Source organism: Thrips palmi, unplaced genomic scaffold (genome assembly GCF_012932325.1).
Source record: "Thrips palmi isolate BJ-2018 unplaced genomic scaffold, TpBJ-2018v1 HiC_scaffold_17, whole genome shotgun sequence".
NCBI classification, from domain to species: Eukaryota; Metazoa; Arthropoda; class Insecta; order Thysanoptera; family Thripidae; genus Thrips; species Thrips palmi.
In genome coordinates, this window is record NW_023144626.1 from 8,125,733 (window position 1) to 8,138,895 (window position 13,163).

Genomic DNA, 13,163 nt, shown 5'->3' on the forward strand with positions numbered 1-13,163 from the left:
TTTTAGGAAGGATGAGTCGGAGATAGAGGTCCTCACGTGCACAGACACAAAACAAGTTTGGGACAAACTGAAGGAGTCCACTATGAGCAAATTCGACCCAGTCCCTGTCTCGGAATTTTGTTGCTTCCCCAAAACCACACCTGTGTACCGGCGGCGTGTCAATAAGGTCACCCCGGATTTATTGGCAAGAGTGAAGGAAGTGTCTCTTAAGGCTCACCCTCAGTCAGAGGCAGCAATATTTTGGATTGGAGTGAGAGAACCCAAGGCTGTTGAACCACAGGTGATGGCTTGCCCCAGTCCAAGACTTACTACATTTTTTCAAGATGCTGTTAGTGAGCCCTACTACTTAGTCAACAAGGCTCATCAGCTTAGCCAGGAGCTTCTGGCTAAGTGCAGCCCTGCTGAGAGAGAGTATTATGCTCAAAATATTGTGCTGTCTACGGATGAGGCCCTGCAAATATTCTTGGGCACCACAGAGCAGGATAACAGTACTTGGGATGGGGCTAGATTTGGAAGGATAACCGGTAGTATTTCGTATGAATTATTTACATATTATCTTAATAAGACACCTGATTGGGAAAATAAATTAACTGGGGTTTTTGAAAATAGGTACAAGAATGATGCCATGGCTGCAGGTAATTTGTATGAATCATATGCTTTGAAAAAGTATGTTCTAGAGGAAAGTAAAAAGCAGGCAGGGTTGGAGTCAGTTAAAGTAGGTATTCTAATCAATCCATTACTTCCTTGGCTGGGTTTCAGTGCTGATGCTGTGATATGTATAAATAATGTTGTCAGTAAACTGTGGGAAAATAAGACACCTGTAGCAGGAAGGCGAGTAAATGCATCAGGTATCTGTAAACATTTGGCTTACATGAACAAGGAAGGGAAGTTGAAGCATAAATGTCCACATTATGGGCAAGTTCAACTAGGTATGGTTTTGTTGAATCTGCAAGTATGTGATTTTACTGTTTATTGTACTGGTCCAGTTTTACCACTAAAGCCTAAGCCTAATCCTCTAATTGAATCTGTTCATGTAGAGACTGTAGTAATAAATCATACATTTTGTGACAAATATTTAAAAAGGCTTTGTCATGTGTATTTTGAAAAAATCCTGCCATGGCTTACAGAAATATCTGAAGAAGGTGATCATTAAATAAGATTGCTCATCATAATTTCCTGTTTATTTTTCACCTTTTCTGCTACAAACAATCACTGAGGAAATTTGCCATCAGCTAGTATTGGGGCACCAAGATTCACTAAAGCACACACAATCAACACCACATCATCAAAGTATGGTACAAGTCTCCATGGCAACTTGTTTCTGAGAAGGTGATACTCTCTAATTCTTTGAATACTTCTTTCCACGTGAACCCTTGCCCTAGCAATATTAGAACACTGGAATGATTCTGGCCTAGGAAAACAGATCTTTCGCCTTAAAAATGGAGGGCGAATCATAACAAGGCAATGTTGAAGACATTCATCTTCGATGGCAAAACCTTTATCAACCATTACACCATCACTGTATTCACATTTATCATACAGTTTGGAATGTGATGTAATGAATTTATCTGATGCTCTTCCACCATAGTTTCTGCTGACAAAGCTTATTAGACCTGAGGGGGCACAGCCTAATAACACTTTAAGTGTGTATCCTTTCTTATATTGAGAATACAGGCGAGTTCTGCATCTCACACACTTGGGCTTCTCAACAAACAGCTCAAAACAATCAAGCACAATCCTTGTGTTCTTGAACGTAGCAAAACATTTAGGCATGTTTTTCAATATATTCTCCTTAGGCGGCCACTCAACCAAACAAGTCAACAGACTTGCTAACACTCTTACAGAGTCATAAAAATAATTGCAAGCATTTTGAACACTTATGTCAAAAAATACAGCTAAAGTAGAGAAAGATAAAGCCAACTTAATTTTCATCATTGTCAATAATATGCGGTCTCTAGTTGGCAACAGAAATTTCTTCTTTGGATTTTCTGGAGCAACTTCATTAAAAAAAGAAGTTAAATCATTCAGATACTCCACTGAGTACAGACCCGTTGTAGAAAACAATTTACTGTCACTGCTCATAAGGCTACTAACAAATGCTTCATTTTGCACATACGTACCAACTTGCACACCGACAGTCTTAAACTTTTCTATATCTTCTTCTTCCATGTCAGGAACATCCAACCACCCATCGTTGGCTTCACCTTCCTCGTCACTTGTTTGGCCATCTACAATATACACAATAGTACGGAGTTTACTTGCATTTTATGCACAGAAATGAGAAATTGCACACCAATTAATAGACAAATACAAAAGTACATCACACTGATTACAATTAAGGAATAAGTAAAAAATTATCTTAATAAAAAAGCACTTTGTAAAAAAGATTTGAGCCGTTGCTTGGATCTAATATGAACAATAGTACGGAGTTAATAAGATATTGCACAACAATAAAAGAACAATCATAAAAAATATCACACAGATTACATTTGAGAGGAAAAAGAAATGTATTATCTTAATAAAAAGACTTAGAAAAATATTGGGGCCGCTAATTAGATCTGGCTCAATATGGGGAGAATAGAAAAAGTTCTAGATTATCACAGCTATCTATCACAGTCCGACGACTTACAACTAGTTGCAGTACCTGTAGAATCAAAAGATTCTGCCCTTGTTTCAAGCTCGTTCTCCTCTTCACACACCCACATGGTTCTTTTCTTTGCCCTGTCTGCTCTAGCAGATTTCTTCCTTTTAACAGGGGATGTCTCCACTCTCTCGTGACTTCGAATAGGTAGATTCTGAGAGGGTACAGCTGTCTTCTTCAGCGAAGGCTTCTTACTCCCTGTTGATCAAACCGATATTAGTGGACACCAAGGGGAACATAACCTGCTCTTGTCACACCACATACGACGACAGTTAGTCATTCTCGCTCATAATAACCTACCTGTAGGAAGGTAATCATCTTTGCGGAAGTGTTTACCGCAAACTAGCATGTATTGGGTCAGTTCTTTTCCCGTTCGTATGGCCACTGCCCATTTCTTCTTACGCACTGGGTCTGACGGCACTCTATGCATGTGAATCGACGGATTTTTATACACCGAGCACTGTGGAACGCAACAATTGTGTTTCTCGTGTTTCCTTTTAGGCTTCTGCCGCACATAGCAAGTATGATCCATTGCTGTACTGGCAAATTTCGGGCAGAAAAAGGGAAACAACAGCGCGTCCCGTAACTGTCAACACCACGCGAGCCCGTCTGCGAGCTGTCATCGCCCCCACACGCGTAGTTCCCGAAACGGCCGCTCGAGCGCTAGGAGCTCCATTTGAAACGCGAATTAGGGGCGGTACGGCGGCCCCGGACGGCCCCGCACGGCCCGGCCCCAACGGGACGACGGCAAGGACTCAACGCCCGGCTAATAGTGCAGTGCTTCCTCGCACACGCGCTCTCTCCCTCGCACCCCTCCGGCACGCCGGCACGCCCCGCGAGAGCGAGAGAGACAGCGCTCGGGGCTTCTGGCTCGTCTTCCGCCGTGACTCCGTGACACACAAGTGCAGTGTATACCCAATAATTCAAAAAGTGTGCTCCCGATAGCCTGGAACTCCAGTCCACGTCGAGACAGCCAGAGTGCTCCTGGAGTCCCGGAGACGCTCCGGCCCGTCCTTTGTTCGCTCGAGTAGCCGCTCCTCCGGGCTTCCAGGACGAAGGCGCACAGTGGGCCAGAAGACCGGTGGAGGCGGACTCCACGGACCCCACGCGTCCTCATCCCCCTCGCCCCTACACCCTCGCTTCGCTTCCTGCCCCCACGCGTCCTCGTCTCCCTCGCCCCTACACCCTCGCTTCGCTTCCTGCCCCCACGCGTCCTCATCCCCCTCGCCCCTACACCCTCGCTTCGCTTCCTGCCCCCACGCGTCCTCGTCCCCCTCGCCCCTACACCCTCGCTTCGCTTCCTGCCCCCACGCGTCCTCATCCCCCTCGCCCCTACACCCTCGCTTCGCTTCCTGCCCCCACGCGTCCTCATCCCCCTCGCCCCTACACCCTCGCTTCGCTTCCTGCCCCCACGCGTCCTCATCCCCCTCGCCCCTACACCCTCGCTTCGCTTCCTGCCCCCACGCGTCCTCATCCCCCTCGCCCCTACACCCTCGCTTCGCTTCCTGCCCCCACGCGTCCTCATCCCCCTCGCCCCTACACCCTCGCTTCGCTTCCTGCCCCCACGCGTCCTCGTCCCCCTCGCCCCTACACCCTCGCTTCGCTTCCTGCCCCCACGCGTCCTCATCCCCCTCGCCCCTACACCCTCGCTTCGCTTCCTGCCCCCACGCGTCCTCATCCCCCTCGCCCCTACACCCTCGCTTCGCTCCCTGCCCCCACGCGTCCTCATCCCCCTCGCCCCTACACCCTCGCTTCGCTTCCTGCCCCCACGCGTCCTCATCCCCCTCGCCCCTACACCCTCGCTTAGCTTCCTGCCCCCACGCGTCCTCATCCCCCTCGCCCCTACACCCTCGCTTCGCTTCCTGCCCCCCCCCCCCTTTCCTCTTCCGAGCGCCACAGTTATCATGGACACAATGGTGACCCGCGCGACCAGAGCGGTGGCGGAGAACAATCGACTCGCGAGTCGATATATCGACGGAGAGTGGCGACGGGAGAAAACGAGCGCGGCGTATTACGCGGCGAGGCGGGGCGAGGCGGGGCGAGTTCCTCCACCTCACCAAGTCCACCGCGGTGCTCGCCAGCAGCCCGCCGCACAGTGGGCCAGAAGACCGGCCGGCGCAGGCGGCCAAAATTCTAGAGGCGTTTTGAACTGCAGAGTCACTAAATGGGACTCGAACCGAACGTGTGACCCCACCAATGGATTTCTCGTTCGGAGAGCAATTCATTGACGGGGTCACGCGTTCGGTTCTAGTCCCATTTAGCGACTCTGGAGCTCAAAACGCGTGTTGGCCACCTCCACCGGTCTTCTGGCTCACTGTGCGCCTCCAGTGCCCCTATCTCTCTCGCACCACCTCACTCGCGCTCGCAGGTTAGATTGTCCCGTTGGGTGCGAGAGACACGGAGCGACTCTTTGGAATCAGTCTGCCGTCCCGAGTGCGCGTGTCGTCTCGACGCCGCCGTCGAAGCGTGCGCTCTGTCTCTCTCGCACTCGTAGGCAAGCAGAGCGTCCCGTTGGAGTGCGAGAGAGACAGATCGAGGAACGCTGTGCGGAATCAGTCTGCAGGACGGGCAGGAAGGGGTCAAGGGCGGCTGAATAATAGACGGACACGTCTACGTCAGGACGGGCAGGCAGGGTGGCTGGCAGGGCAGGACGGGCAGGAGCTCCATTCCCACCCGGCGGGTGATCCCATCCCAACCCACAGTGGGCCAGAAGGCCGGTGGAGGCGGCAAAAATTCGAGACGCGTTTTGAGCTCCAGAGTCGCTAAGAGAGGCTCAAATCGAACGTGTGATCCCACCAATGGATTGCTCTCCGAACGAGGAATCCATTGGTGGGGTCACACGTTCGATTCAGTCCTGTTAAGCGACCCTGGGGCTCTGCACGCGTCTAGTGTTTTGGCCGCCTCCACCGGTCTTCCGGCCCACTGTGCAACCATTCCGGTCCCCGTCCCGCGCAGGCCAGCCTGGCCGGGCCAGCGCGTGTGGCGCTGCGCCAGGGAGCCTCTCCGCTCCACTCCGCTCCAGGTCAACTCAAATCGAATTAGTTTTCTCGCAGGGCGCCTCGCCTCGCCTCGCCGCGCCCCGTCTCGCCCCGTCCTCCTCGGTCGGCACGGCAGACACCTGTCCAGCCGTTTGACAGATCACGTAACATCCGCGGGCAGCACGTCTCCCGGGGACAATACTCGGAGGGGGGGGAGGGGGGGGCACGTCCGAATGCGTAACACAGCGAAACACGGCCTGGTGCGCCGGCCGGGCCACACAAAACACGGACAAGCACCCCGTTCCGTTCCGTTCCGCCCCGCCCCGGCCAAGTTCTGTTTACTCTGGTAACGCGAGAAGCCAGGCAGTCAGGCCCGCAGGACAAGGGCCGCGCCGGCGAGGCGAAGCAAGGCGAGGCGAAGCAAGGCGAGGCGAAGCAAGGCGAGGCGAAGCAAGGCGACTGCAATAAAACGGAGCCCCGGGATCGCGACGACGCGGAGCGTCGTTGACGGCGAGGAGGAGAGCGCCTGTCGTCCTGCTAAAAGCCGGCCAAAAAAAGAGGGAGAGCGGAAAAAAAGGAGAGCAAGAGGGGAGGAGCGGCGCTCACGACGCGCTTGCGACACTCCGGCCTGCCTGGCCTGCCTGGCCCGCCTGGCCTGCCACACGCACTAGATTGCCTCGCCGAGACGCGGCGGCGCCGTAGCGGCTGCCGGTCGAAGTCGGTGTGCGGCACACTGTGCGCCGCGCGGCCGGGTCGACGCGGAGAGGCCGCCAAACCGCGTCTCCCCGTCCGCGGCGTCCGCGGCCCCGTCCCACCGCGACAGTGGCGGAGTGGCGGTGCCGGGCCGCGGGGTTGTCGGCCTACTCGACCCAGTCGCCGAGTGGGAGGGAGTGAGACAGACGTCTAATCAATCAGGGCGAATGTGTGACTGTCCGGCCGTCGCTCTGTCTCTCTGCGACCCCCTGCGACGACGGCACGCTCCGCGAGTGCGAGGGAGACAGAGCGTCCTTTGCCCCCGCGCCACTGCAAGACGCGCCGACAGGAATCTTTATTGCGCTTCGCGGCGCTGTGAGCTCTGCGCTCTGAGCCGCGCTGCGCTGCATTGCGGCGCCCGGCCTAGGGCATGGCCTTCAGGGACGGAGAGCGGGGCCCGGCGGGGCCTGCGGGCCGATGCCGTGTCTCTCTCGCACTGTGGTGGCAGAGCGACGAGACGAGCCACTGTCCGGATACCGAATCGCTGATCACAGCGCTCTGGAGCGGCCCGAGCAGTGTGCTGGACGCGGCCAACGGCGGCAGCAGCCACGGCAGCCACGCATTCCAGCGCCACCCCACAGGGCTCCACCGCGCTGGCTCCACCGGGGTGGCCGCACAGCAGCAAGCGGCAGCGAGGCGCATGGCGTGAGGTACACAGCCAGGAGATGTGGGCCCGGCGCAGGCCTCGGCCCGGCGCAGCCCGGCTCTGCCCGGACCCGGCCGGGGGGAGACAAGGGTGGCAAGGGTGGCGTGGGGCGACGGGGAGGGTGGCCGGAGAGGATCGATACAGGCGGGCCCCCAGGGTGGAGGGGGGAGGCGGCGGATTTAGGACGCCCCGCAGCCCCCCTCGCCCGCACTGCCCTGCAGGGCCCCCGCCACCCCCCGCCCCGGGGCCACGCTGCCACGCTCTGACCAAGAGAAGGCCTGCCGGACCGGACCGCCCCGCGCCCGCGGAGCCCTGCGGAGTCCTGCGGGCAAGCGGTTCATTTGCAACTTAGAGCGGGGGGCACTGGTGGAGCCGGACTGGCTGCCGCGGGCGGTACCCCGTACCCCCACCACCACGACGCGCGGCCGGACCGAGGCGCAGGCCCTCGCTCCAGGCCCTCCAGGCCCTCCAGGCCCTGGGCCGTCTCCAGCGTCTCCAGCCCCACGGCCTCGACGACGCCGACCTCGGCCGAAGATAAGGCGGCCGCGGCCGTGTTGGCGGACGGGGCGGACGGAGCGAGACTGGGCGCCGCCACGGCCTCGGCCACGTCGGCCGTATCGCGCCGCCGGTGCGGAATGGATTCTTGACTCAATTAGTGCTTCGAGCTTCGAGCGGCCACCTCTCCACTCGCCGCGCCCGCAGCACGGCCGACCCCCTCCCCTCCCCTCCCCTCCCCGTCGGCCTGGCGCGAGGAGGAGCCGCCTTCCGGCCCGGCCGCCTCAAAAGGCACACGGAGCCGGCGAGGAGCGCGGAATGGAGCACACGGGGGGCAAAGAAAGCCCCCCACTCGAGAGGAGAGCGCAGGCCGTACGGGCCGCACACTGTGCGCACAGGCCTCCCCGTGCCACCGCCATGACGCCGAGCCGCCCGACCGTGGATGTCAGCTGACAGACAAGGGACCTGCCGCTCCCTTTAGTGCAGGCGGCACGCCCTGCCCTGCCCTGCCCAGGCACATGAAAGCAACCACGCACGACGAGGGTCGCATGCCGGCGAGGAAAAAGGAGGGGGGGGCGGTGCCGCAGCCAAAATATTTTCCCGCCCTCGGCCGAGCAGCAGTCTCATGCCGAACATGCCTTGTTCGCTCCGTCTCTCTCGCACTCACAGGGCGTTCCCGGGGGTGCGAGGGAGACAGGTGCCGTGGCGCTTGTCATTTCATTAGTGCGCCGAGCACGTCCTGCGGCCGGCCGGCACAGCACTGCATGCAGCCGATCCATTCCGAAGTGTCGCTCCGTCTCTCTCGCACCTCTGCGAGCTCCGTGAGTGCGACAGAGCGGGCGACGAACACGGACGCTTCGAAGGGAGCCTGCAGGCAGGCAAACAGCGGAGGGCGGGCGGACTGCGGGCCACAGGCAGGGCCAGGCAGGGCCAGGCAGGGCCAGGCAGGGCCAGGCAGGGCCAGCAGCGCGCGGGACGCGGGAAGCCATAACAAATTCAAAAGGTAAATGAGCGGAGCCGCGGCATGTATTTCCCTGTGTTGTCCGAACTCCGAACGGCCACGGCGAGCTAGGGCACCGCTAACCCTCTGGCGGTGCCGGCACTCTGGCACTCCAGCAGACTGATTCCGAGAGTCGTTTTCGTCGCTCCGCCTCTCTCGCTCCTGTGCGGCACGCCCCATGAGTGCGAGAGAGACAGCGGCAAAAGCGACGCGCGCGTGCTGGCGGGCCGCCGGCACGGCGACGGAGAGCGGAGAGGAAGACACGCGAATCACCGGGGAGAAGGTCACCGAGCTCCATGTCGTCGGGAACAACGACAAGTTTTAACAGGGAGCCGGTTGACCGCTTCAGCGGGCGGAGTGGTTTCGCTGTCGCCGGCTCAAACTTCCCCCCAAAGGTGAAGTGCCGTATTTTACCAGTGTACGGCTCGGCGAGGGTCCCACTTTCTGGCATTGTCTTTCCTCCGACATTCGATTTGCCAGAGAGCCGAGAGAGACGAGAGACACAGTATCCCTTCGCCCCGCTCCGCTCGGCTCCGCCGTCCCGATGCTCCAAGAGACAGCCCCCAGCGTCCCCCGACCTTGCTGCCTTTCAGCCCCAGAGGGTTATGACTTGCAGATCACTATCTCGTCCTCGTCCACCACTTAATGCACCACGGCTCTCGAAAAATGGGAGCGCGCCGAGAGCAAGCCGAGCTAGCGGGGCCAGGGCAGCGGGCGGAGGCAGGGTCGCGTCAACGCTGCACGTCGCGGGGGCGGCGGGTCGCGGGGGCGGCGGGTCGCGGGGGCGGCGGGTCGCGTCGCGGGGACGGCGGGTCGCGGGGACGGCGGGTCGCGGGGGCGGCGGGTCGCGGGGGCGGCGGGTCGCGGGGACGGCGGGTCGCGGGGGCGGCGGGTCGCGGGGACGGCGGGTCGCGGGGACGGCGGGTCGCGGGGGCGGCGGGTCGCGGGGGCGGCGGGTCGCGGGGACGGCGGGTCGCGAGGACGGGTCGCGGGCCACAGGGTGCAGGCTGCTCCCCCCAGTAGTCATCATCGCGGCTTATGGACCCAAAAAAAGGAGAAATCCCGGAGAAAAAGTGCCAAAATGGTCCCGGCGGCTATGCAGGGATCACGCGGAGGGACCGGATCCCCGTAATCCGGTAATCCCAGTAATCCCTCTACAGAGCGGGATCGACCATGCACGTGCCGCGCCCACCGCGCCCCAGTTCCAGGGCGGCGGGGCGGCAACCGGCCGGACCCTTTTCGGGGACCCCGGGCACGGCGGGGCACGGCGGGGCGGGGAGGAGAGAGAACGGTGCCAAAAGCGCGCCAACGGCCCTCTGACGACGAGGAGAACCGTCGGAGGGCCAAAAACCAACAAACACTCGGTGTTTGAACTCTGCAACTGCCGGTCAACAAATTCCTCGGAGGCAGCCTCCGCGGCGCTATGCCTCGCGACCCGCGGGCCGCTTCTCGCCGCCGTCGTCCGCCGTCGTCGCGGAGGGAAGATTCACGGAGCCATTACCAATTTACCCCTTTCTGCGAGCTGGCGGAGGGCGAGGGGGAGGGTCACTGGCGCGGCGCGCGCGCCCCGGTCCGTTTTTATGAGGGGGCATGGGAGTCATGAACTTCCCCTGGCTGCGAGTTGTCCCGGCCACGTCCTGGCCAAACTACTGCGCCCCGTCGCGCCCTGCCGCGCCTCGCCCGGGCCCTACAAGGGGCCCTGCAAGGGGCCCTGCCGCTCCCGGCCCTTACAACAACACACTCGGAGACGCACGGGTCCGCGACCAAGGGAAAAAGAAAAACAAAAACAAAAAGAAAACCCAACGGAGAGAGGAAAAAGGGGGACGCACGCCAGAATGTAGCCGGTCGGGCCGGACGGTCCCAACGCAGTGGCGGTCGGGAAAGAGACGACTTTAGACGGACTTTAGAGGACCAGTTGTGGAGCCTGCCTGTCCCAACACTGAGCCACCGCCAAGCAGAAACTGCGACCCCCCACTGAGTCTCGAACCCGTGCAAACCGACCCCACACGCGGCATCGCTATCCACTGAGCTACGACGAGGGGCAGTGCAGTGGACCAGTGCAGCATCTTGCTCGGGAGACGCGGCCGTCCCTCTTCGCTACATCAAGCGGCTGGCCCACGCGATGGCCAAGGCCAGGCAGAGGCCCGGCGGCGACAAACTTTGCACCTTGCCGACGACCCCGCGCCGTGCCGTCCGTGACCCAGACTCTCGGTGACCTTTCAGGGAGGGAGGCCTCACGGCTGCGGCGTGGGCGGGGCGGCGCGGGGCGGCGCGGAGATGGGCATTGCAGGGCATTGCAGGGCATTGCAGAGACGCGCGTTGCGGCATGAAGCGTAATCGATAACGTTAGTGTGGCGTTCCGACCGCAAGTGCAGGCCGGCGAGGGGAGGGGGAGGGGGCCACGCGGTCACACCTACCTACCGTTGCCAGGGGGGTTGCCGGCGGCGGCCAGCACATCTACGGATGCATCGCCACTTGATTGCCGGTGGCAGCCCCCCCCCCTCTCCTCCCCGTTCGAAAATTCGCGGCCAGCGATAACGGAGATAGCCGCCACGCTTGGGCGGCCGTGCCTGCATTTACAATCGCGGCGCGAATCGCCTGCGGATCGCGGATGCGGATCGTGGAGCTTGCCCGCCGTAATGAATGGCCCAGATAAAACTTGGCCGTTTTTGTCCCTTTTAGCACGCCGCGCCACGCCGCGCCACGCCGCGCCAGCGCCACGGCCTTTTATTTTCACCGGGGGAAAGCAGCGGAGCAGCAGCACTCGCGCAAGGGCGGGCAAGGGCCGGCCCGGCGAGATAAGAACGGACAGCCCTCCCCCCCCCCTCCCCACACGTCCGGGGTGCACCGCGTGACCCCGACGCCGTGGGACGGGCGCGGCAGCGCAGAGGCCGGCCGACGAGGAAACTGCATCGGACAACCGCGGCAGGCGGCGACTGCAGACTGATTCCGAGTCGTCGCTCTGTCTCTCTAGCACCGATGCGGGACGCCCCATGAGTGCGAGAGAGACAGAGCGGCGAAAAGGACTCAGTCCGCTGGCCGCTGCGGCGTGGCGGCCGAGGCCGAGCACAGCGCCAGGGGTTCGCACTTTGCAGGGCACAATGGACTGCTAATGACTGGGATGACTCCGGCCGGGCGGGGCGGGGCGGGCAGGGCCGGCAGGGCGACAAGAACCCCGGCAGAGACGAGTCCATCCCGGAGGAGGGCTGGCCCGACTTTCGCCGCGACCAAATGGCTGCTCTGTGCGACCCGACGCCAACTTTGTTCCTGGACTCCTGGACCAGCACGCCAGTTTCGAAGCACCAGCGAGGTGTGGGGCGGGGGCAGTGGCGTGCGCAGAAATTTAGAAAGGGGGGGGTCAGGCCACGCTTTTTGCCTACTTACAGGGGGAAAGTGACGCAATTTGCCTACCTTCCAGGCGGCTGTCTAGTGGCCAAAGGGGGGGGTCATGACCCCCCTGACCCCCCCCCTGCGCACGCCACTGGGCGGGGGCACGGACGGGTCGCCACGGCCAGCCAGCCGGCTGGGCGAAGGGCCGGCACAAGTAGGCTCGGTGACGTCACCAAGGCGAGGACGACGAGGACGCTCAGTGGGCCAGAAGACCGGTGGAGGCGGCAAAACTTCGACACGCGTTTAGGACTCCAGAGTCGCGAAATGGGAATCGAACCGAACGTGTGACCCGAACGAGGAATCCATTGGTGCACCATCACACAAGCTCGGTTCGGAGTCCTGTTTAGCGACTCTGGATCAGGCTCGGACTGGCCCCCAAAAGGCCCCAGCGGATAAGACCGCAAAAGGTCCCCGATCGTCATTATGTTTTTACCCTTCATGACCAACTTTGTGAGGCTACAGCTCTCAAACTAGTTGCGGTCAATAGCCTTCCAGATACAGGGCATGAAAGAGTAGGGTCTTCAGAATACTAGGACGTCGAGAAAGGCCTTTTACGGCGACTAGATTGGACACAATGGCCACCCAAAATCAGCAAATTTCCGAGATTCGACCACTTTTTGACCAACTTGGTCGGAAAATCGTTGCGGTCAAAGCCAAAATCGTTGTGGTCAACGTCTTCCCGATACAGGGCATGAAAGAGTAGGGTCTTAAGAATACTAGGACGTCGAGGGAGGCCTTTTACGGCGACTAGATTGGACACAGTGGCCGCCCAAAATCAGCAAAATCAGCAAATTTCCGAGATTCGACTACTTTTTGACCAACTTGGTCGGAAAATCGTTGCGGTCAAAGCCAAAATCGTTGTGGTCAACGTCTTCCCGATACAGGGCATGAAAGAGTAGGGTCTTAAAAGTACTAGGACGTCGAGGGAGGCCTTTTACGGCGACTAGATTGGTCGCAGTGGCCGCCCAAAATCAGGAAAATCAGCAAATTTCCGTGATTCGACTACTTTTTGACCAACTTGGTCGGAAAATCGTTGCGGTCAAAGCCAAAATCGTTGTGGTCAACGTCTTCCCGATACAGGGCATGAAAGAGTAGGGTCTTCAGAGTACTAGGACGTCGAGGGAGGCCTTTTACGGCGACTAGATCGGTCGCAGTGGCCGCCCAAAATCAGGAAAATCAGCAAATTTCCGTGATTCGACTACTTTTTGACCAACTTGGTCGGAAAATCGTTGCGGTCAAAGCCAAAATCGTTGTGGTCAA

The 13,163-nt window shown here is 59.5% G+C and overlaps 3 protein-coding genes across 23 annotated transcripts in view; 1 reads left to right on the top strand and 2 right to left on the bottom strand.

Annotated features, from left to right (window-relative positions):
* LOC117643889 overlaps nt 1-1,186 on the top strand; it is a 1,718-nt gene extending 532 nt beyond the window's left edge. The window contains exon 2 of the mRNA XM_034383047.1: nt 7-1,186. Within this exon, the coding sequence (XP_034238938.1) occupies nt 7-1,153 (1,147 nt within the window). The 3' untranslated portion in view covers nt 1,154-1,186. The remainder of the gene's footprint in view (nt 1-6) is intronic.
* Nucleotides 1-13,163, bottom strand: part of LOC117643887 (calcium/calmodulin-dependent protein kinase type II alpha chain) — a 69,335-nt gene that overhangs the window by 38,542 nt on the left and 17,630 nt on the right. The gene's annotated exons all lie outside the window — the stretch shown is intronic.
* On the bottom strand, nt 1,178-3,280 carry LOC117643890. The gene is made up of 3 exons (XM_034383048.1): nt 2,942-3,280; nt 2,645-2,839; nt 1,178-2,228 (listed from the first exon to the last, which is right to left on the bottom strand). The coding sequence occupies exons 1-3, from the start codon at nt 3,171-3,173 to the stop codon at nt 1,210-1,212; spliced, it is 1,446 nt and encodes a 481-aa protein (XP_034238939.1). The 5' UTR covers nt 3,174-3,280; the 3' UTR covers nt 1,178-1,209.